General features: G+C 42.8%; 1 protein-coding gene across 1 annotated transcript in view; it reads right to left on the bottom strand.

Moving 5' to 3' along the window:
- LOC121867236 (macrophage mannose receptor 1-like) overlaps positions 1–25027 on the bottom strand; it is a 255702-nt gene that overhangs the window by 203877 nt on the left and 26798 nt on the right. Inside the window, exons 4-7 of the mRNA XM_042367088.1 lie at positions 23502–23597; positions 22155–22261; positions 16208–16314; positions 14525–14598 (exon numbers count right to left, since the gene is read on the bottom strand). Coding sequence (XP_042223022.1) covers positions 14525–14598; positions 16208–16314; positions 22155–22261; positions 23502–23597 — 384 coding nt within the window. The remainder of the gene's footprint in view (positions 1–14524; positions 14599–16207; positions 16315–22154; positions 22262–23501; positions 23598–25027) is intronic.

The raw sequence follows: 25027 nt of genomic DNA, 5'->3' as shown, positions 1-25027 counted from the left end.
ACTGGCAAACATGGTATATACCTGTAGAATGTAAGAAAAATTTGATATAAATGCGTGAAGCACTATATGGTGTGAGTGCGGTGCTGCGGTTGTGGCAAAGGTGGGAATTGTTATCACAAGTGTGCTCAGAACCGTCATGAAATATCAAAACAGGATTGAGGAGTAATAATAATAAATAATAATAATAATAATTGACGGTTTATTGAAAATGTTCTGCAGCCCGAAGACTGAAAATATACATTGGACATAAATGACTTATTACATACATTGGTGGTTTAACAAAAGCCTTCATTAGAGAAAGGTAAAGGAACATACAGTGAACATACAGATTATTGTAGGTGTTGAACAGCAAACACGTAGTGTAGTAACTCCCTCCCAGATGGTGTTAGGAGGGACCTCACGTGGTGTAATAGTTCCCTCACAGATGGTGTTATGAGGGGCCTCACGTGGTGTAGTAATTCCCTCACAGATGGTGTTATGAGGGGCCTCACGTGGTGTAGTAATTCCCTCACAGATGGTGTTATGAGGGGCCTCACGTGGTGTAGTAATTCCCTCACAGATGGAGTGTTATATGAGGGGCCTCGTGGTGTAGTAATTCCCTCACAGATGAATTAAACATGAGGGACCTCACGTGGTGTAATAATTCCCTCACAGTTGTTGTTATGTGGGACCTCACGTGGTGTAGTAACTCCCACACAGATGGTGTTATGTGGGACCTCACGTGGTGTAGTAACTCCCTCACAGATGGTGTTATGAGGGACCTCACGTGGTGTAGTAACTCCCTCACAGACGGTGTTATGAGGAGCCTGACGTGGTGAAGTAATTCCCTCACAGATGGTGTTATGAGGGCCCTCACGTGGTGTAGTAATTCCCTCACAGATGGTGTTATGAGGGACCTCACGTGGTGTAATAATTCCCTCACAGTTGTTGTTATGTGGGACCTCACGTGGTGTAGTAACTCCCTCACAGATGGTGTTATGGGGGGCATTACGTGGTGTAGTAATTCTCTCACAGGTGATGTTATGAGGGGTCTCACAGATGGTGTTATGAGGGGCCTCACTTGGTGTAGTAATTCCCTCACAGATGGTGTTATGAGGGTTCTCACGTGGTGTAGTAATTCCCTCACAGATGGTGTTATGAGGGGCCTGACGTGGTGTAGTAATTCCCCACAGATGGTGTTATATGAGTGAGGTGTGGTCCCAGGCCTTCCTATCGTAGACGGATTAACACATCCTGGTTGTTGGGTCTCACGGACCATTATCACTGGTACCTGGGACCCCACTGTGTGAAGGTTAACTTGGGTACGACTGTTACTGTTGAGTTTCCACTGACTTAAGACCACCACTGCTGTCACCTCTGAAACACTGGTCTTCCATTTCCTAAAGAAATAGTAACTCTGGCGAGAACTTGCTGATATTCCGGTGGGGAGAGGGTTCAGGAGGGAGTTGGTAGGCCAACATAACAGTTGACCTGGCTGCTCTGAGAGAGGAGCGACAGGTACGTCTGACCCTTCGGTGGTCAAGGATGTATTACTTAATATAAAACACATTAGTAAGGCGGTGAGGTAGCCCTCATAATTTTAACTTTAAGACAAGCACCACCCACCTCCAACCCGTCTTCTGACGTCCAGCACCAGTACTTGTCTACCAATCATCTCCATTGCTATAAGACAACACTTTATTAGTTTAGAAGGGAGATAAAGGAACTCTTTGAAACTGTACAGTACATAACCATAATTGGCAGTGATAACCCTGCTGATTGCATAATGTAGTATTAATGATACGTGATTTGTCTTAGTATGCCTTATTGTCGGTAAAAATAAGGCTCATATTAAATGCGTCCTCCGAAAGCGTCAATTTGCTACCAGAGTTTAACAGATAATACATGCATTTAATTCTTATGAATTTAGTGAGACGACTACCTTAGTCTGTTCAGAGAACCACAGTGGGACAAAGTTGTCAGCACAGTGTTGCTTCTGAAATTTATAGTTGCTGGACTTAGACAATATTTGATAAAATATCTGGACTTTCTGCCTGGACCCTCTGATCGGTTATTTTCGCATTTGTGCATGCGGTGCGAAGAACGTGATGTTTTTGACGAACGTCGTTGCTCCATCTCACCTGTGACCGAACACAAACATTGCACCATGCCTGGGGAGATGGTGGGTATGTTAGGGTAGAAAGAAAGATTCTACTAAACAGCTTAGAAGACGAGCTGTAGCCAGAAGAATCGGAAGCAGACGATCCCGGCCAACAACAAAAGAGGTAATAGAAGTTTCAAGAGGATTAGTAAGAAAGAAAAAGAGGAGGCGAGAGTCCGAGAAGAAAAGTGAAGGAAGTGATAGTGATGAGATCATGAATGATAGGAAGAAAGGACGACACATACAGAAAAAGCAGGATTTCAACTGGGAATAAAACACAGCAGGTCTTGACTGAATCCAACACCCTTCAAGATTAGACCCCAGTGATTATGACAGTGATGGTAATGCTTCAGGGAACACTAGCCGAGTGGAGAAACACCAATGCTTCTGCCAAACAAACAAGTAAGCTGAATGTACACCTTCCTGAATCAGCAAACGCTGAATTGACGAATACAGGAAGCACCGGCGAATGTCTTCCGACCAGGAACTGGTCAGACTCAGTCTATGAAACCCTTAGCACTGTTGGCTTTGGACGGGTTGTCCTAGTGCCCTCCAGTAGACGCTGATGAATGTTGCCACATCCTTGTGAATACTGATAACGTGACTTTAATTCAATAACTCAGTATACGTCGACATTACCTGGGAAACACTCAAGCCAAGCCGCTGGGTGGAAAGAGGTATGCCCAACCACTGTGGAAGCCCATCCGATCCTTCCACCACTTACACAGAACCCTATCATCCTGGGCCTCCATTTGTGTGTTTCTGTCGGGTCACACCTTCACTGCCTGCTGCCGACATGATCGTCCCAGATGTCTTCTGTTCATGTAACCACAACCCGCTGCCTGTGCCCAGACACCGGGTTGTGGGCAATGAGTCATTCAGCTAACGGCAGCCGCCAATGCGACTCACGGCACTGCCCCAGTCGCCTGTCTGTCCCAGGGAGCCCCCCGAGGGCCCCGTCTTACCCAAAGGCCCCCCAGTCTACTGGGACACCTGCCCCTGCCCCTGCTGTCAAGCATCGTGCTCCCACCAGTGCCCCCCACAAGTCTCAACTCTGACGCTGTCAAGCCTCGTGCCCCACCCAGTGCCCCACCACAATCCCGTTCTACTCTGACAGTGTCAAGCCTTGTGCTACCAGTGCCCCCACAACCCCGTCTCAACCCTGACGCTGTAAAGCCTATTGCTCCCACCCAGACCCCCACAACCCTCCGGTGACATGACACATATCATGACCTCCTTCAAGAATTTACCAGTCATGTTGAGAAACTCTTCATTACACTCGTACTGTGTTACGACCGTGTCGTATTTTTCTATTATTTTTATAACATGCTTTCATGTTGTTCCATATTATTCCTGTAATGATGTGTTATATTTACTATTATATAATCTAGTCACCTTACCCTGTGCTGTTAAGGTTTTAACTGTTATTATCTGTTCAAGCCCATCTTATTTCTTCATTTAGTATTGCAACAAGCATTCTTTTGTTTCTAACGACCATCTGCATCATTAAACGACCCATGTTTCACCTGCAGGTCGCACTGGCCGGAGCCGCCCCTATATATAGTACCCCACCAGCAGAAGGAGTTCAGTCCAGTCCTCTTGTCATTCAGTTCACGTTCTTTTGAGTGACACCCGTCACCTGTTACATATACTTATTTTATTTCTGTAAGAAAACTCCTGTCGCCACCAATGTGGTATATCTATGTGGAGTATCTATTCATGTCTCTGTGTATCCATCAGTGCTTGATTAGTTGTTACCTTAAGTAAATCGTGTTGTTTTATGTCAATTTCTTAGTGTTTAGTTTTATATGTTTATACTTCAATTTTAAATCAACGTTTTATTTTTATTCGTTTGATGTTTCCCTATGTTTTACATCACGAGGTTCAAAGTTTATTAGTGAATCAATTTGTTGCATGCCTGGTGAGGCTCTTTTATAAAAGTATAATAAATTTAATTAAATTAAAGGTTTACTTTATTTATTTTTTATTCCCTTTTAAGTTATTTCAAATTTTTCTTTGATTATGCCTAGAACCTGGATATTAAAGTAAATTAAGAGACCAAGTGTAACAGTTTCTTATGACTCATCAGATTCTCTTAAATTAACTTTTGACACTTGTGATATTTCTTTTTTTTATTATTATTTCTTAACTAGCCACCATGTTTTGTATATTAGTGTTGATGTTGGCTTGAAGAGAAGACCACGGTGAAGCTTAATGGGTTAACATAGCTGAGTCATGTTCAGTGAATGATGAATTACGCCTTCGAGTCACAAACAAAATTGAAAGAAGCTGAAGCTATAGCGAAAGTAATTGAATGCGTCAGGCGGAAGCTGAAGCTAAAGCGAAAGTAGCTGAGGCTAAAGTGAAGAAGCAGATTCAGAAAACTTGCAACTGCGTGTACAGCTCGGTCAGAGTAACCTCTAACACGGATGGCCTCGCCCCAGATCAAGTTTTTTCATTTTGATGCAGCACGTGCTGCTAGGCTAATGCCCACGTTTTCAGAGGAAACAGTTGATGAGTTTTTTCATTGCTTTCGAGGAGACTTACACACTTTAAAGTGGCTTCCATAGAGTTTCGGCCCATTTGCTTCACAGCAGGCGTTTGCAGTTAAGGCTCTGTGTTTTTTCGTCTCATATCAATGACGCTAATGATTATTTATGTGTTAAAGAGGAAGTTTTAAGGCTTATGCCCTGTTCCTAAAATTCATTAACGCTTGTGGCCTCCGTGTTAGCTGCAGAGAATCCAATTCCTTGAATTTGCTAGGAGTAAAAGAGAGGTATTCAAAGTGGGTTACACCTGCTGAAGTGAATGAGTTTGACTCCCTGATTGGAGTTAATGCTCACAGAGGAATTTTTTGAGAACCATCGCCAAAAGAGGTACCTTTTATACTTGTTAGATAGGAACTTAGTACTATCGAAGAGGCTACAGCATGTAGGATGGATATGTTTTGAGGCATGGTAGACTAACAATGATGTTATGCCCCCACAGGTTCAAAGGATTCTTAGTCCCTTCTCTCCACAGAGCGAGACAAGGAATACTAACAATGGTAATTTTGTGCGTAATAATTTTGTGCATGAGAGGAGCTTTTGACCTGTCTGCCACCTAATGGAGCGTCCAAATTTCTAATTCTACTGTAGTTTCTGTGGAAAGTCAATATATATGGATTTGTTGGACAAGATCAGCCAAATACAAGTTAAGCATCGAGAGAGTGTAGTTTCGTTTCGCTTCACGAGACTTTGATCTTTCCAGGAGAGTTTTGCGAAGGACCCAGACGTTATACCTTTCGTCCCTTTTTGTCACAAGGCAGGTAGAAGTTGATGGTGTCGAAACACTAGTCACTATTTTGAGAGACTCCGTTGTCTCCCCAAACTCATCAAAGAGGGCGTTGTTGCGAGGAAGACTGACAAATACGTCGTTTTGGGCTCCCTTTGGAGTCAAGGCAGCAGCTCCGGTTTTTCAGGATAGCTAACGCAATCGGTGCACGAGTTGCCTGTTTTAGTACTTGTCAAGTCTTCTTGTTGCTGAAGTGGACATCATACTCGGTAACGATTTGGCGGGAGGTCAAATGGGGAACGTAACCCCACCTCCTATGCTGCGGGAAAGACCAGAGTCTACCGCAGAGCTGCAACAACTTGAAGATGATATGCCCGGTGTTTTCCCTTGTGTGCTGTGACTCGTTCTATGTCAGTGACTAATGATCATAATGTAACTCCTGATGTAGATGATTCACTTTCCTTAGAAGGACTTTTTGCTAACCCAATTGCTTCCCAAGACATTTCTTCCGCAGTTAATGCTGTGACCGGGAGAGTTGCTTTAATAGCTGTGCAAGAACAAGACGATTCATTACGGCTCTTGTTTGACCAGGTGTCCGATTCTGCCAATGATTCAGGCCCTACCACGAGATATTTCAGTCAAGACGGTGTTTTGTGCCGCCGCTGGCTCCCACCGACTATGTCAGAGGAAGACGCGGACTGGGCGTCTGTCACTCAAATAGTTTCCCACACACTTACAGACAACATGTTCTAGCTCTGGCCCATGACGGTCGCTTTTCTGGACATCAAGGTGTCCGAAAGACGTTCAACAGGCTGGCCAGAAAGTTCTATTGGCCAGGTATGAGGAGAGATGTCACTAAATATTGTAAGTACTGTCATTTTTGTCAAAAGGTAGGCAAAGCCAATCAGGCTATTCCACCTTTTCCACTTGTAAGAGTACCTCACGTACCTGAGCCCTTTACAACAGTACAGTGTGACATTGTAGGCCCTCTGCCTAAAACTTCTAGTGGGTTTGAATATTTATTTACAGTCATTGATACCTCCACTAGGTACTTGCATGCTGTACCTCTTAGGAAAGTTACTGCCAGGTCCCTAATATCATCCATTTTGTTTCTCATACTTCTACTGTTCGCTCATTAAGTAAGAGGTCCTTTGCACATAGTTAGAGATGGAGTGTTAGGTAGTAGTGAAGAGAGCATTAGTGTGTTAAGTTTAGTAGGAGATGTTAAAGAGAATCTTCTATGTTGTTGGAGCCTTGCCGCAGACCACTTACAGCAGTTGCAGTCCAACACCAAGACATGGTTCGACAAGCGTGCCAGACACAGAGAGTTCCAGAAAGGAGATCAATTACTCATTCTCTTGCCGAGACATGGACAGCCGCTCCATGCGAAGTTCAGTGGGCCGTATAGAGTGGTGAAGAAGGTAAGCCCCACGAATTATATTATCTCTACCCCTGACAGGCGCCGACTACAGTGCTTATGTCACGTCAACACCATCAAGCTGTACCACACACGCCCAGCACCCCCATTTGTTGCTGATTGTCCAGTTCCCGTGTGCCGTTGACACTTTCTTGGTAGATGGTGAGAAAGAAGAGGAAAGAGAAGGGGCAAGTCCACTCGCCCTGTCATCAGTCAGGATTTGGCAGTCCAACTCCGTGGAATTGCAGGGGAAGCTACAGCGTCTACCGGGACACCAGAGGGTTGACGTGCTGGCCGCCATCCAACAACATCCTCTTGTCTTCCAAGACAGACCTGGCTGTACCACTGCCGTGGTGCATGATGTTGTTGGTTCTGCTAAGCCTATCAAGCAGGCTCCCTACCAGCGAGTGGTGCTCACCAGTCACTCTAGTACCAAAGAAGGACGGCACTCTTCGATTCTGCATCGACTTCCGCACGGTCAACGCCATCACCAGCAAGGACAGCTTCCCTCTACCAAGAGTCGACGACTGCATCGAAGCAATCGGGAACGCCAAGTTCCTCTCTAAGATTGATTGCCTTCGAGGGTTTTGGCAAGTACCATTGACCCGTCGTGCTAAAGACATCTCCAGTTTTGTGACATTAGGTAAGACCTATAAATTTAATGCTATGCCTTTCGGGCTTTGCAATGCCCCTGCCACCTTTCAAAGGCTGATGTCACAAGTCACAGCCAATTTGCCCTGTTGTGTAGTATATTTAGATGATGTTGTAATTTTTTCTGACACTTGGTCAGACCATTTATGTCAGCTAGACACTCTCTTCACTGAGTTAGAAAATGTAGGACTTGTTATAAACTTTGCTATAATCAGAATTTGTTTGTGCTCAACTTTTGTATCTGGGGCATGTAATTGGGTTGGGGAAACTTGCTCCTCCCGCAGCAAGGTGTGACACTATTTCTCAGATGCCTGTTCCATGTAACAAACGACAAGTGCGCAGATTTTTGGGTTGTGTGGGTTATTACCGGAGATATATTTGTAATTTTGCCGAGTTGGCACTTCCCCTTACTGATTTGTTGAAGAAGGGTAATATTTTTTGTTGGACTTCAACGCATCAGGATTCTTTTCAAAACTTGAAAAATGTATTATGCTCATATCCTATTTTGAGAGCCCCTAATTTTTCTAAGCCTTTCAAGCTAGCCTGTGATGCTAGTGATCTTGCTGCAGGTTCTGCCCTGTTGCAAGAGGATGATGACAGTGTAGACCACCCAGTGGGATTTTATAGTAAAAAATTCAATCCAGCTCAAACCCACTATGCAACAGTGGAAAAAGAATTGCTGTCAATTATCCCAGCTTTGCAACATTTCAGTTATTATTTATTACCAAGTAGGCCTATTGTAATTTATGCAGAACACAAACCATTGCAATTTCTCAAAACATTCAAGTTAAAAGTCCAGAGATTAATTCGCTGGAGTTTGTTCCTTCAGAACTATTATTTATATGTTATACATGTTAAGGGTTCAGACAATGTGCTGGCTGATCTGTTATCTAGACCCACAGAATGAACACGTGTCATATCAAAATTTGTGCGAGCAAAAATTTTATTTTATGGGGGGGATATTGTTACGACCGTGTCGTATTTTTCTGTTATTTTTTTTATAACATGCTTCCATGTTGTTCCATATTATTCCTGTAATGATGTGTTATATTTACTATTATATAATCTAGTCACCTTACCCTGTGCTGTTAAGGTTTTAACTGTTATTATTTGTTCAGGCCCATCTTATTTCTTCATTTAGTATTGTAACAAGCATTCTTTGTTTCTCTAACGACCATCTGTGACTGTTATTGTTAATCTATGTTTCATAGGCATGTTTACTGGCGGAGCCGACCCTATATATACAGTATGGAAGTACCCCACCAGCAGAAGGAGTTCAGTCCAGTCCTCTTGTCATCTTAGCTCCACGTTCTTTTGAGGGACAATTCAGCCTGTAACTTATACTTATTTTTTATTTCTGTAGTTGTTCTGCCGCCACCAATAATGTGGTATATCTATGTGAGCACCATGTCTCTTATGTGTCCATCGCGCTTGCTCAGTTACTTAAGTAATTTGTTGTTGTTTTAATGATAGTCAATTTCTTGAAGTGTTTTCGTTTTATATGTTTATGCAGTGTTAATCGTAATCCAAGCTTATTTTTATTCTTTGATGTTTCTGATGTTTTAGTATCATTTGTGTCTAAAAGTTTCGATAGTGAAATCACCTGTTGCATAGCCTACGAGGTTCTTTTATTGTGTTAGTATTTAATTTAATTAACTTTAAAGGTTTATTTATTTATTTTATTCCTTTGATTTAATTTCAATTTTGTTTTTTTTTTGGTTACGCCTAGAACCTGGATATTAGTAAGTAAATTTCATGACAGCGTAACAACTGCCATCTCCGACCTTACACCACCAACTCTTTTTGCCCCCTCTGTTGCCACCCAGTGACTTCTTCTGGTTTAATGGCTGCTTAGTAGTCCTCCTGTTCCCCCGTCACGGCCTGTGTGTACTGCTGCCCCTGAGCCAAGCCCTGCCTCATCTTCACGTCACATGATGCTCAACCTATTCCACCAATGCCACGCCTGCTCCTGTGTCTGTGCTGTATTCTACCAGGGCTGTTCTTATTGGGAACTGAGGATTCCACCCCTGGCTACCCATATTCAACTGACATGCCGAGATCTAAGGGCCCATCCGTCCACGTCAGGGGTAATCAGTCTAATACACAACAATGGATAGCAACGTTACAGGATTTCGCAGGCACTACCTGGAACATAAACGCTTTGCAAACAAAGTTTGGTGCTCCTCAAACCTACGTCTACACTTTGAAGATGTCGGACAAAAGTTGTGCCTCCAAGAACGCAGGTAAGTTGCTGGTACCTATGTGCTCAGTGGCTAATATGTGTTGAGTGCCCATCCACTCCCGTTCTTCGTATCGAGGACTACTATGAGGCCATGTATGTAGACTACGCATCTATGCCAAGAAGGATGTCCTCAATAACCTCTCGACGTCCTCCTTGATGACGACACCACCAACGCACACGTCATCACAATCATGGACTTGGGAAAAGATATGTCCTCACATTGTCAATGTTCCTTTGTGCTCTCACCCCTACCGTATGTGTTCTACCACACCATATCAATTTCCACCCCCACCCTCCTTGTGGGGGACCTCAATGCCCGATACTCCCCAGTCTCGGCCTCAGGCTCCCCACTAAAACCCCGGGTAACCCCTGGCTCTCCAACCCACAAACCACTGATGACCCTGTACGCCTTCTGTCTCTCCATCACCCACCTACACGGGGAGGAAACTGATCACATCGCCCTCACTCTGACTCACCACTTACATTCCACCCGCATCCTCCACTTCAATAGTGACCATTTCTATCCACACTACCACCCTCCAGTACGTGAGAATACCTGCCCCACCTAAGGGCCCTAGGCCTTAGCCTACCACAACATACCCAGCTCTTCATCACTACCACATTGCTGAATGGTTTCAGGTTATACTGTCACCACCGCAGACCAATCCCCACCTTGATCTGTCCAACAATGCACTGACTTCCGCCTTGACCCAAAAACACCGCCGCCCCACCGCCAGCCCAGGAGTCAGTGGAATGTTAATTGCGACCTTCATGCTAAGTCTATCCGAGTATACACCGACTAGCAGTCGACCAGTGGAATCTCCTGGCTCCCCGATGCCTCTACGCTTGCTGATGGCCGAAGAGCTCCAATCTGCCATCACTCCCCGTACGAGAGAAGCAGTGGTATGATTTTGCTTCTTCTATTGACCAGTCTACATCTATAGGTGATATATAACACCACACCGTGCCTGGGGCACCAACGCCAGACCCGCGTTCCACCTCTCAGACCAGCTCCCCCGAGATGAGGCGATTTCGCAGACGTGGCAGGAGGCCGCCTTCCATCGAGTGCGCTTACCACCCGCTGTGTCGAGACTCTCAATTCGCACTGCAACCACAACGCTGACAGCGCATCTCCGAGTACTAAGACTCATCTGCAGACACTGACGCCTTCACACAGTGTGTGAACTACTAAATGCTGTTAAGCGCGGTCGGTCCACTGGTTCTGGCGATGACGGCGCCATATGATGTGCTAAATGCCCTATTAAGCACCCCTGGTAACCTCTGTCTATTTAACCTCTTTAGATACATTGGCAGCTGCTCCCTACCTTTGCGGAAGACTGCCACCACCATCCAGTCCCTAAACCAGGCAGACAAGATGAATATCGTCCAAGCTCCTCATCTCCTGTTTTCAAAGATGATGGAGCGCATGATGTTACTGCCTACATGGCGAACACCTCAGCCAAAACCTCCCTCTTCGTCGACTTCAAGGGTGCTTTTGATAAAGCCAATTGTGAAGTGATCCTTGAGGGTCTCACTCACATGGATGTGAAGGGCAAACTCCTCACGTGGATTGCTGACTACCTCTCCCGTCGACAGGCCCGTGTCCGGTTTCAGGGCCACTACTCTACGAGCAGGGACCTTGATCTTGGCACGCCTCAGGGAGGTGTACTCAGCCCTACACTCTTTAATGTACTCATGAACTCCATCTGCCGCCTCAATGACATCTTTGCTGAGCGCGCCCTAGACGGTCACATCATAAGCTACGCTGATGATATTCTCCTCCAAATTACTACAGTGCAACATGAACAACCTATACTCTCCACGTTCGCCCGGACCTGTCAAACACTCGGGCTAGTCATCTCACACACTAAAACCAAGTTCATCTCACGCTTCCGGCGTCAGACACCACTGATTCTGCAAGGACAAGACATCGATCAAGTACGCACCTACAGGTACCTTGGTCTACCTGTGCGAGCCACTACCAGAGCCACGACCTCCGCTGTCGCCGCCCACGTCATCTCCTAGTGCCGCCAACGAACGAGGCCCCTCCAGTCCCTCGCTCACGGCCTCAAAGGAGCCTCTGTCAGGGTCCTACGTCTCATGTACATTGCCATCGTCAGAGCTGTCATAGATTATGCCTCTCCTGTCCTTGTAGTTGCCTCCCAGCGCGAGAAACAAAGCATAGAGAAAATCCAAAACAGAGCGATGAGACTCATCCTCGGCTGCCCTATGACCACCAGAATAGAAGTCATGCAGCGCGAACTAATCCTGCTTCCCATCTGCGATCGAATTACTGCTCTCAATGCCATCCTTGGTGTTAAACTTCTTCGCAGTGAGCAACCGACTCCCCTGTCGCGCTCACTGAACTCACATCTTAACACCCTCCTGCGCCGGCCTGTCCCCATTACTTTCCCCTCCCCCTCTCAACACTGGCCCGTCCACACTGCTGCTGACATCCTGCGTTATCACCTCTACACCCCCTCGACCTCTCTCCCTCCCGAGTACACTCATCCGCCTCTACCGCCGTGGACCTCCCCGTGTGTTGATGTTGTCGTCCACACCTTCCCTGGTCGTAAATCCACCCAACTGCGGTATATGCTCAAACTTAACTGCTTTGAGCAGATTAATGATGTCGCTTCCTCTCTAAAGACCTCCCACCCTCCTATCCTCGTCTACTGTGATGGGTCTGTTACCACGCTGGGCAGCGCTGGGGCAGCTGTGTGGATTCCTGAGCGCCAGGCCTGCAGGAAACTCAGGGTCCACGACTGGGCCTCCTCCACTGATGCTGAAAGCATAGCCATCCTCGCGGGCATTCATGAGGGGGCGACCTATGCTCGCACTGAACGCCGGAACCTCCTTATAATCAGTGACAGCACTTCTGCGCTAGCGAGGCTCAAATTACCCTCCCCCCTCCTCCCCTGCCGCCCAACACACCCTAGCCGCCTTCGCCGGGCTAGAACAAACTGATGACATCCGTGTCAAGTTTATTTTGATCCCGTCACATATAGGAATAACTGCCTGTGACACTGTTGATCGGCTTGCCAAAGAAGCGACACAAGAAGAAGATATTGAAGCCACCCTCGCAATCTCTCTGAATCATCTCAAATCTCGCATACACGCCGCACAACGAGAAGCATTCGATGAAAATTGGACACACCTGAAACAACGGGGTATCATCACACAATGCCACTATGACGCTGTAACCGGTGACGACAACCGCCACTACAAAGAGTATCAATCCCTGACTCGATCTCAACAGATTATGTACATGAGACTGCGCCTAGGGTACAGGTACCTATGGGAGTACATTCGCAACCCCGAGCCTGGCCGCACTGTTTGTAAACTTTGTGGCCAACCCGACTCTCACACCCTCTCTCACTACTTCCTCACTTGCCCTATGACCTCCTCCTACAGGTCCCCAGCCGTTACCAACACCTCTTCCCTCCCTGACCAGATATCCCTCCTCCTAGTAACAGACCTGGCACTTGGCATTATTAGGGACCTGCCACGCTTTGCCATAAACAGATAAAATATACCGGGAACTTTCCCCCCACACACTCACCATTCTGTCACTTTATGTAACTGGCTGACAAAACCTATGACCCTTCAGGCTTCTACGCCCTTAATGCATGAGTCATAAAGGCAAGCATGAACTTAGCATGCTTCCCAGGTGAGCGCTGTAAACGCTTCTGCGCTTCACCTTGCACAAGATGTAAGGGGGTGCCCAATAAACTAGCCCCCTCGGGGGCAATCTAAAAAAAAATCTAAATCTAATGCATGCATAAGACATCTGATAAACTTCCTGCGTGTTTATGTTTGAAATAATGAATGTATGTATCTTTATATAATTTAGTTAAATATTTTTCTCCTCAGAAATGGTCATCCCAACGATTATGAATAAACTCATTTAGTAATATATTATTACTTCAGGACGAAATTGGACAGATTTGCAACAACCAATCAGCTGTAACTCTTGAGGAGGGGGCGGGGTATCTCTTCTCAGCTGGGAAAAACGCACTACAGTGGTAAAATTCTGATCAAGTGGAGTGATGGCATAACGATTGTTATCTTATTCTTAAATATCTGTGCTCAGCAGAACGAAGTTACAAGTTATTATTTTAGGATTCATTAATTGCGTTTCAAGGACAATTTCGTTTTCTGTGCCAGATTTTAAAAAATAATTCATATTTTGGCTCACTAATTTTTCTCAGACCCTTAGCATATTTCTCTCTTTAGGAACTTCCAGACTTCCTTTGCACAGATATATATGTTGAAACAAAAAACATTTATCAGGTTGGAGACATAGGCCAAGGGTTGTGTGATTATATAATGTAGATAATTAAAGGTATTTTCTGTGCTATATGTGGTTTTAGTGGTATTTCAAAAGTAATGCGTAACCAAAGGAGTCCCTCTTCATTTCATTGGGCCTGAATAGCCATCGAACTATGTAACAGCGAAAATGATGTTACCAGCTCAGTCTAGCACACAGACGAAAATAATAATTTAGTTGTCGAATTTTTCATCTGAATATTAGAGAATTTGGATTCAGAGTAACCAGTTCGGTTTCATTGTTTTTTTGTGTATTGGCAGCTTAAACAAGCATATAATTATATTTGTTACTTCTTCTCATTTGGATTTAGTTATACCTTTAACTGGCCATACGTGTACATTCATCGTTATTATTGTACACATGAAAATTAAAAAAAAATTTACGAAGAAAAACCTAATAACATGGTTGAAACATTAATCTCATACTTGCTTACTGATCAACATGTCCGCGTGTCTTACTACGTTTGCTTACCTGAATCAGATCCCAGCTTGAGACCCACCCATACAGAATTATAAGTTGCTTTGATATCCGTCATTCCCGGCAGTCTGTGGAAATAAAAATCTGTTTTATAAAAACTGATCTGACTTCAGAAGATAGACACTGTATACATAAGGCTTACATGACATCTGTAAATATTAGGTTTACCTGACATCTGAAAATGTTAGGCTTGCCTGACATTTATAAATATTAGGTTTGTCAGACGTCTGCAAATCGTAGGCTTGCAAATCGTAGGCTTGCAGGCTTGGTAGGCGTGCCTGACATCTGTAAATATTAGGCTTGCCGACATTTGTAAATGGTAGGCTTGCCTGACCTTTGTTAATGACAAAACCTATCATTAACAAAGGTCAGGCAAGCCTACCATCTGCAAATGTTAAAGTTGTCTGACATTTGGATATGTTAGGTTTACCAGACATCTGTAAATATATTAGGTTTGCCTAACATCTACAATTATTAAATTTGCCTTACATCTGTAAATGTTACCTGTGCCTGATATCTGTAAATGTTAAATTTTCTTGACATCTTCAAATATTACATTTGCCTAATCTCTCTAAATGATAAGTTTGTCAGACATCTATAAATGATATATTTGCTATTGCTAACATCTGTAGGTGTTAGATTCCTGCAGTAGATAAAAAAAACGAGGGAGGTTTGACAAAAAGAATTTCCCAATATATTTGTGGGTTGTGTACAAAGGTGTTGTGCCGAACAACATAAAGTGTTGGCATAAATAATTCTGATGACTCATGTCAATATGTACACTAATATGAAACGTTATAAATAATTATGGAAGATTAAGATTCACTTTATTTATACACTGTGTGTGTAAAAACAGAGCTTATGAAGGAACAAATTTGTCTGTGCGGCAATTCTACGTCAAACTTTACTTCCTTCTTATATTTATCTTCTTATACCACTCTCCTACACCTCTGCCTCCCACTGTCCCTCCTCCCTCCTATGATTGTCCTACACCTCTGCCTCCCACTGTCCCTCCTCCCTCCTATGATTGTCCTACACATCTGCCTCCCACTGTCTCCCCTCCCCTCCTATGATTGTCCTACACACCTGCCTCCCACTGTCCCTCCTCCCTCCTATGATTGTCCTACACATCTGCCTCCCACTGTCCCTCCTCCCTCCTATGATTGTCCTACACATCTGCCTCCCACTGTCTCCCCTCCCCTCCTATGCTTGTCCGACACACCTGCCTCCCACTGTCTCTCCTCCTCTCCTCTGATTGTCCGACACACCTGCCTCCCACTGTCTCTCCTCCCATCCTCTGATTGTCCTATACACCTGCCTCACACTGTCCCTCCTCCCAATAACTATATTTGCATCTATTTATTACATATCTTATATTATAAATTAAAGTGATTTACTACACTCTCAATTATAGGTGCAGTCCAGTCATTCATTCATCATACTTCCTAGTTCATCCGTAATTCTACTTTATTAGAGACTTCATGTGCTTTCAGTATTTATTCTCTTCTCATAAATTACAAATAATTCGATAATATGAAATTCATTTTATAAATAGACATAATTTACTTTGAAAAGAAAACGTAAGGCATAACCTTTACTTATGCACCAGTATCTAGCCCCCCAAAAGTGGTAATTATTTTTAGTATTAATAAATAATCGAAGAAAAGAGTTACTCACAGTTTTATGATGGCTTCCTCAGCGTCAGAGCCAATACTTGTCAGGTGTCCACTAAAGGCAGCACAGTACTTCTCCCCATCACCCCAACTTGATGCTTGAGGATACACCTGCAACCACGTTACACCCATTGTATTCTCTTTTTCATCTAGACATAAAGAACACAGGGAGATATCAGAGAAAAGATGCTGACAAATTTATCCACCAAGAACACTGTGGCAGGGAGTACGGCATATCAGTAAATTAGGCAAGGTTCCCCAGATGCCCTCGTAGCCCGATGGATGGAACGTGATGAGGTATTACTAAGGGTAAATTGTGAAAGCATTAAATGAGGAAGTGCCTGTATAATAGGGAGAGTGACAAGTTAACCCAGCGAATGTGCCACACTGGAAAATTATCTGGGAAGTTTATTCTTGTTCATTGTTTTGATGGCTTCTGCACTGAATCACGGGGGCGAAGTATTCCTGCTTCACACTCAGCCCACATGATAGTATTCCATCTGGGAACGCCCATGACGACATAAATTATTGCCAACTCTTCACAGATAAAATGGGGCCTGGGCCTACGTATGAGTCCAAGCTTCACTGAAGCAGTTTTGGCTAAATATTAGATGAAGTTTGTCGGGTAAGATCTTAACACTGAATGAGGATTGGATGATGGTGCTGTCAATATCCATGTTGAGTTATGAAGTATCATGTCTTTTACAAAATCAAGTGTATTTTTGTTTCTGTAGCATTAAATATAACAAAGTTTGATGCAGCCCATTCGGCTATGCATGTGAGGTCTTTCTTTAGCGACAAGTATTTGTTGCCTAAAATCTATGGAGAATTAAATCGTTTGCATCTGAGTGAATAGGGTTATTTGTCACTGAGAAAAGTTTGTGCTAGCAAAGGACCCATCAAGATCCCTGGAATTATTGGAGCGATAGTTGTTCTAACAGACAAAGGAGGAGAGGCCACAGAAGAACAAGTAAAGCTCTCAAATGTTTTAGATTTACAAAATATATGACATGCTTCACCATTACCGTCCATTGATTTGGTGATTGAATGCATGATGAATAGTAAAATATTTAACAGTTGAACCCCTACTGTGAAAGCAACACTTACAGACCGCTGAACCATTGCTACAGTTGAAGTAAAAGAACTTGGGGGTTGATTTAAACATAAGAACATAAGAAATAAGAATGGAGGATGTTAATTTGATTGTAATAATGCTATGTCTTCTTTGTATTGCTTGTTGTGTGTTGCATAATATTGTTTTGATGAATGGTTTTGGTGTTCCAGGTACAGTATATGGTGAGGCTTAAAATATATTCTGAAACCAATGAACTGTATTTTGATTTAATCATTGGTAGCAAAACGTAGTTGTCATTTGAGAAGGTGGCCTCAAGTCGAGATTATAAAGCCCCACCACCGATGAAGAAAAACCTGCCCTACAGCGAGTGGAAGCATGAGGTCCGAGTATGGAGGGCCTTCACTCACCTGGAGAAAAAGAAATTATGCCCTGCATTGTTCCTGTCACTGGATGGTTCTGCACGTAATGCTGCAATGCTGCATTTGAAGCATATTATGCTTTTGAAAGATATCAGCATCCAGGTGGTATGCACATATTTGACTATATATATATACGTTTGAACGATTGTATCAAAAGGCAAAACATTTTAATTTGGTATTACCTGATGGTGTGCTTCTATATACTGTAGACTATTGCGTAGTGCTAACCTGTCTGATACACACGAACAATTAGCAAGAGCCACGTTAGCATCACTAACTTATGATAATATGAAAGCTCAATTACAAAAAATATTTAGTGATAGTGCTGCAACAAAGAATGCTCCTGCTGTTAAAGTAGAGCCTAATGATATATATGGTAATAGTGTAGTTGCTTTCTATACTCAGCGTGGTCGAGAGCACTCGACCCTCTAACAGTTTTCTCATACCTACCAACATGATAGCATGACTGGTGTCCATAACCACTATTGTATATGTGTTAGAAACCCGCATCCTGTTGGAGGAGCTAGCAATCACATGTTGGATCAGCTCACAAACACATGTTGGAGGAGTTCACAAACACATGTTGCAGGTGCTCACAAGCACATGTTGGAGTTCACAAACACATGTTGGAGAAACAGCTAAAATACTACCTCCAACAACTGGCAGAGGAGAGGAAAAGGGGAAACAGAGGAGGGTGGAGAGAGAAAGAGGGGAAGTAAGGAAAGGGATGAGAGGGGAAGGGAAGGGGGGAAGAGAAAAAAGGGGAGGGGGAGGAAGAGGACGGCAAGGGGAGGGGGAAGGAATTAATTTTCTGTATGCATTGTTTTCCCTCTCAGAAACTGGAGTGATTGTAATTTTATAATCCGTTCAACCTTAGTTGGCAAAAGTGAACTTTGCCCCCCCCCCCCCTCCCCCTGCAGCGGGACAGTAGGGCATCATTTTGGTAACCAGTCGAACCCAGCCACTGTTACGCTCATTGATCAATCGTTCCTATTCCTTCCTCTTTGAATTTTCTTAACTCGGCGAGTTTTAGGAAATGGAGTATAATCTGAGCTCACCCTAATACATTATGCTGTAAATTAATATGTGTTGGTACATTGATGCCATACAATTTGTCTTCATTTGCTCTGTTAATGGTATGCGGACGTAGAATAGAAGGGACGTTCTCTCTATTCCCCTACCGTACCGTTCTAACTTTAACTGACAGAGTGTGGAGATCGAAGTCGGCTGTAAATATTATTTCTAATCATTTCAAATACCTAATATTTTGGCAAACTTTTTCCCCTGCTCTCAACTTTCGAAGCTAATCATTTTATTTATTTACATACATTTTGTAGGGAATAAAACATAGGCCTTTCCAGTGGAATGAATCTGTGTCCCCAGTGTTACCATTTGTGTCCAAAGTGTTACCTTCTGTGTCCCAAGTGTTACTATCTGTGTCCCCAGTGTTACCATCTGTATCCCCAGTGTTACCATCTGTGTCCCCAGTATTACCATCTATGTCCCAAGTGTTACCATCTGAGTCCCCAGTATTACCATCTGTATCCCCAGTGTTACCATCTGTGTCCCAAGTGTTACCATCTGTGTCCCAAGTGTTACTATCTGTGTCCCAAGTGTTACCATCTGTGTCACCAGTGTTACCATCTGTGTCCCCAGTGTTACCATCTGTGTCACCAGTGTTACCATCTGTGTCACCAGTGTTACCATCTGTGTCCCCAGTGTTACCATCTGTGTCCCCAGTGTTCATCTGTGTCAGTGTTACCATCTGTGTCCCAAGTGTTACCATCTGTGTCCCTGTGTCCCAGTGTTACCATCTGTGTCCCAAGTGTTACCATCTGTGTCCCAAGTGTTACCATCTGTGTCTGTGTTACCATCAAGTGTTACTATCTGTGTCCCCGTGTTACCATCTGTGTCACCAGTGTTACCATCTGTGTCACCAGTGTTACTGTGTCACCAGTGTTACCATCTGTGTGTGAATGTGTGTCCTCCAGTGTTACCATCTGTGTCCCAGTGTTACCATCTGTGTCCCCAGTGTTACCATCTGTGTCTGTGTACCATCTGTGTTACCATCTGTGTGTGAATGTGTTGTGTCCCCAGTGTTACCATCTGTGTCCCCAGTGTTACCACAGTGTTACCATCTGTGTGTTACCATCTGTGTCACCAGTGTTACCATCTGTGTGTGAATGTGTGTTGTGTCCCCAGTGTTACCATCTGTGTCCCCAGTGTTACCATCTGTGTCCCCAGTGTTACCATCTGTGTCCCCAGTGTTACCATCTGTGTCACCAGTGTTACCATCTGTGTCACCAGTGTTACCATCTGTGTCACCAGTGTTACCATCTGTGTGTGAATGTGTGTTGTGTCCCCAGTGTTACCATCTGTGTCCCCAGTGTTACCATCTGTGTCCCCAGTGTTACCATCTGTGTCCCCAGTGTTACCATCTGTATCCCTCAGTATTATCTTTTATAACCTTTAGTGTTATTAGTTATATAATTATTTTTTATCAGTTTCTCTAGAATTATCACGTCTATTCCCCGATATATTTTATGTCTTGTCACTCAAATTATCTGTGCACCTAAGATGATATATTCCTTCTCTTACAGTGAGGTCATCTGCCGGATTAGCCTAATATCTTCCAGAGCAGGTCACAAACTTTGAAGCTCACCCGCTGATTGAGGACTCTGCTCCCATACGTAACATCAGAGTTGGTGGCGGACAAATGCAAATGTAAAGTACTTAGTCTAGGAGATGTAAACAGAGACACCAGATATCAGATGAACAACGTTGTTATAGAGAAATCCGACTGTGAGAAAGATTTAAGAGTAGTGATAAATAGGGATCTTAAACCAAGTTAATAATGTGTATTTGCTCGAAACAGGGCTAACAAAGGACTTGGGCTCATACAAAGGGGTATTAGCTATAAGACTAGGGAGGTTATCCTAAAAATATATCTTGCGCTTGTGAGACCTCACTTGGATTACGCAGTTCAGTTCTGGTCACCGTCCTACAGAATGGATATAGAATCCCTTGAAAGAATTCAGAGGAGAATGAAAAAACTAATCCCGGGAATTAGGAACTTTGAGTACAGAGACATGTTAAGACATCTTAATTTGCACTCCCTCGAGAGACGTAGAGTGAGGGGCGATATGATAGAAGTTAATAAATGCAAGGCAGGACTAAACAAAGGTGATACGAGTTTAGCAAAGACAAGTGATCGTGGGCCCTTCGTGCCCTTGTGAAAGTTTGAACGCTCATGACAGCGTACAGTGAATGAGGGTGCGCCAAGTCCGTAAACTTGCATGGTTAATTAGGGTGCGCCAAGTCCGTAAACTTGCATGGTTAATTAGGGTGCGCCAAGTCCGTAGACTTGCATCGTTTTCCATCATAAATGAAATTGTTAATTCATGCCTTCCTAAAGAAACCATCGACATTGGACCAGGTTTGTTCCACTCTACGATATTTTTGCGATTTTTCCACCAAGTTTGATGAAAAACGATTGCGCCAATTTCGGCTGCCCAGAACAGACAGACAGACAGACACACGGCTAGTCCTATAGTATATTAGATACTGAAACTATCCAACCAGGAGCGAATTCGTAACAATGGTTTTAAATGAGACGAATTTATATTTAGGTGCGAGATAGGCAAACATTAGTTTGGAAATAGTGTAGTGGATGAGTGGAACAAGTTACCAAACATTATCATTGACTCGAATACGCTGGATAGCTTCAAACATAGGTTGGATGGATATATGAGCAATAGGGGTTGGGTGTGAACGGGACTGCCCAGTAAAGGCCAATAGACTCGCTGCAGTTTCCTCCATTCTTATGTTCTTATGTACTTATGTTTAAATTTCAACTTCTGATGGATAAATCATTATCATCGAAGCTGATGATTGTTCCAGAAATAATGATTATTTATTTAACATTTGTTCCCCAGTACTATTGAAGAGCAAGTGATAAGTGACTTAACTTTATCCATTGTCCCCAAACTAAAGCAAACCTCATCTTGAACACAGAAGTTTGAGTTAAGACTTGAAGACTCTCTCAGCGACGTTACCCTTTACCAATTATTCCTATTTTCCTTCTTTGTTTATTTTTAAAACATTATATAAATGAATACACAGTATACACATTGACCTACACCATGTTCTTTTACAATTAGGCAGCTACTTAACAAAAGTAAAGTCTCCAAATCAGCTTTACAGGTATGTATCCTTTCGTTTCCCTAATTACTTAATCAAGCCACTTCTCGCCCGTTAGGGAGATTTTATTTTTATTCTAAACTGTCATAATTCTGCATCGTCAGTAAAACTTTAAGAGGTACGGCGCTCTACAAGATTGATGGACAAGATGATATTATATTACCAGAAAAGAGACCTTGGGATGCCATTAAATAACCTACTGACGGTCTAGTTGATCATACATAAATAGAAATAGAGTAATTGTAAACCACACTGACCTGATAGCAGCTCTCACCACGGCGAGTCCAGCCATCAGCGCAGAAGTACGTGGGAGGCATGGTTGTTGGGGGAGTGGGCGTAGTGTACCCACTACGGTCGTATTCACCTGGAAGGGGCGGAGAAACTCGTGTGGTTACATAGGAGACATTTGTAAAAGGTGCTGATATAGGTACAGGAGGCGAACAAGAAAGACACGTACAGTCCCCTTCACTAATGAGTTTACAGGGGCTCGTCAGGTTTTGTGCAGTGTGGAAGCGCTGTGTTTGTTTATATTTGACAGAAGAAATCTCGTAATTGTAAACATACTTTGGAGTCAAAGCAAAACAATATTAAAAATAATATCTCGAAGAAAATGACTTGTGAAATGTTTATATGACGTGCCCCTGTAAACGCACTAGTAAAGGGGGACTGTACATAATCAGTAAAACGCTTTTAACATGCTATTACAAGCTGCAAATTATACGCTACTTTCTGCCTACATATCAAACAAACATTATACATGCTGTACGAGGGATGTTCAAAAGTGAGAACCAACTAATACGGATGGAATATATATAAGAAATGCGCTAATCACTCAACTCTACCACTACACAACATTTCCATGACATTACACAATACACTCAATATAATATAACTGAAAAATTTACAAGAAACAATTTTAAAGGTACAGCAACTATGAGTATAAGTTGTATATCATGGAAAGGTGAAAACTATTCAAACTCAGACTAGAATCCAGCTCATGTCTACACTTTCACTTCATCAAACATGAATTAAGGACTAATAGAGACAAAGGAGTGACAATAAAGAATATTTATTTATTTTATTGCTATTGAAGCCATTGATAATCTTATATTCAGTGTACAGTCAGAAGCCGTAATTGCCCAACCTCCCCTAGTAGTTGGAGCCACATCCAGTGAAGGCCGATATTGATACAATGCAACATCGCCAGCCACAATAGTTCCATAACTAACCAACAACGTTTAGACAGGGAGAAGGGTTAATATTAAAAGGGAGATCAGATACATCCCAACAGAGGTTCTCGGCAGAGTGATCAATAACTGCACTGTCCCTGTAGCTGCTGTCATCCAGAGGTGGGATGTGTGGATTGACCATGTGATTAACTTTTGATTGCTTGACTGGATTGATTCATACCGCTTTCTCTTATGAATTAAGTATTTGCTTAATAGGTTTCCTTGATTCCCAAACAAACTAATGATAACCTTTTAATAAACGTGCGTATCACTGTAGGCCATGCTATAAGCTTTTAATAGGTAAAAATTACGCTAGAGAAATCTAAAAGAAACGAACCAGGAGAAGAATGTTTTGTTAGTAGGATGGTTACTTACAGATGTATCTATACTCGTCATCACAGTTTCTCACCGTCCAGAAACCAAGGTTTGTCTTCTTGCCAGAACTTGCCACACACGTCCCATGATCAGGATCTGCAAACACAAATAAATCAATAATCATATTTTCATTATCGTATATCGAACATATTTAAACTTATAGATCTCTCGCATAATTAATGTACGTCATCGTTTATTTACTCCAATGCATTCTGTAGCATAGCCGCAGTTGGGTCGGCAATGTGTGTAAGTCACTGCGACATACAAGGGTGGCTGCTTGACGTAGCTGCAATTATTTGCCGCTAAAACGTCAAAACGACATGGTTAATGCCTTCTTAAGGTTCTATCAGATACAAGTCAACAGTAAACACAGAAAACTGTTAAAGTTTTATCAGAAAAGATACCATGTCACCATATTGTCTTTGTTTAAAGCAAAATAATAGAATGCGTTCAGTGTGACCTCATTAAGTGTTACTTGATTAACGAAGATAAATATGAGGTGATGAATAATATGGGTGATAATTTACTGTTTGGATCCAAAATCACAGTCACTGGAACACGAGGGGCACAAATCATGCACTCAAATACTGTACACCCAAACCTTGATGCACGATGATATTTTCTATGGTTGGTTATGTTGCATGTTTCTGTTATTCTAAGAATAATGTAGATAAGAAAAAATAACCATGCTATGTTAGGCTGTACTTGTGTTACATGTAGTGAACTACCCGCATCACTACAATCCAGTTTACATTAAAGAAACACTTAAAACAAGATTGTAGTGAAAAATGGCAGATGAATTTTATGTGGACAAATGTAAAGTATTTAGTCTAGGAGATGTAAACAGAGAAACCAGATATCAGATGAACAACGTTGTTATGGAGAGGTCCGACTGTGAGAAAGATTTAGGAGTGATGATAACTAGGAATCTTAAACCAAGTCAACAATGTGTATTTGCTCGAAACAAGGCTAACAAAGTGCTTGGGTATATATATACCTAGATCACGCGCACCTACAGTGATTTACTTGCATATATATATATCTTGATAAAATCACACGGGAAAAGGGAAACAACGGAGCACCTTAGCTTTCGTCTATATTCAAGACATCTTCAGAGGCAACTGGATTACGTGGACAGAGAGAGGCTTAAATATATACGGTGACCTTAAAAACATGAGGTCAGGTCATAATGATGTCATCCACTAATCCCCACACCAACACACATGTAGAGGAGCTTATCCACGTTTTCATTGTGGATCTACATGAAATATATATATATATATATATATATATATATATATATATATATATATATATATATATATATATATATATATATATATATATATATATAACTAGACTTAAACAACATAAATATAGTGTTAGGACAGGCCAGGAATCCAATGCTCTGTTAGTTCATTTGAGGGAAAACAAGCATTGCATTGACTGGGATAATGCCTCCTCAATATTACCTTGTAATTCAATTGATAGTAGGAACATCATAGAATCTAGTCTCATTAAACATA

This window comes from Homarus americanus, unplaced genomic scaffold, assembly GCF_018991925.1.
Source record: "Homarus americanus isolate GMGI-L3 unplaced genomic scaffold, GMGI_Hamer_2.0 scaffold6317, whole genome shotgun sequence".
Taxonomy (NCBI): Eukaryota; Metazoa; Arthropoda; class Malacostraca; order Decapoda; family Nephropidae; genus Homarus; species Homarus americanus.
Note: the sequence above shows the minus strand (reverse complement) of the source record. Positions and strands in the feature narration are given on the sequence as shown.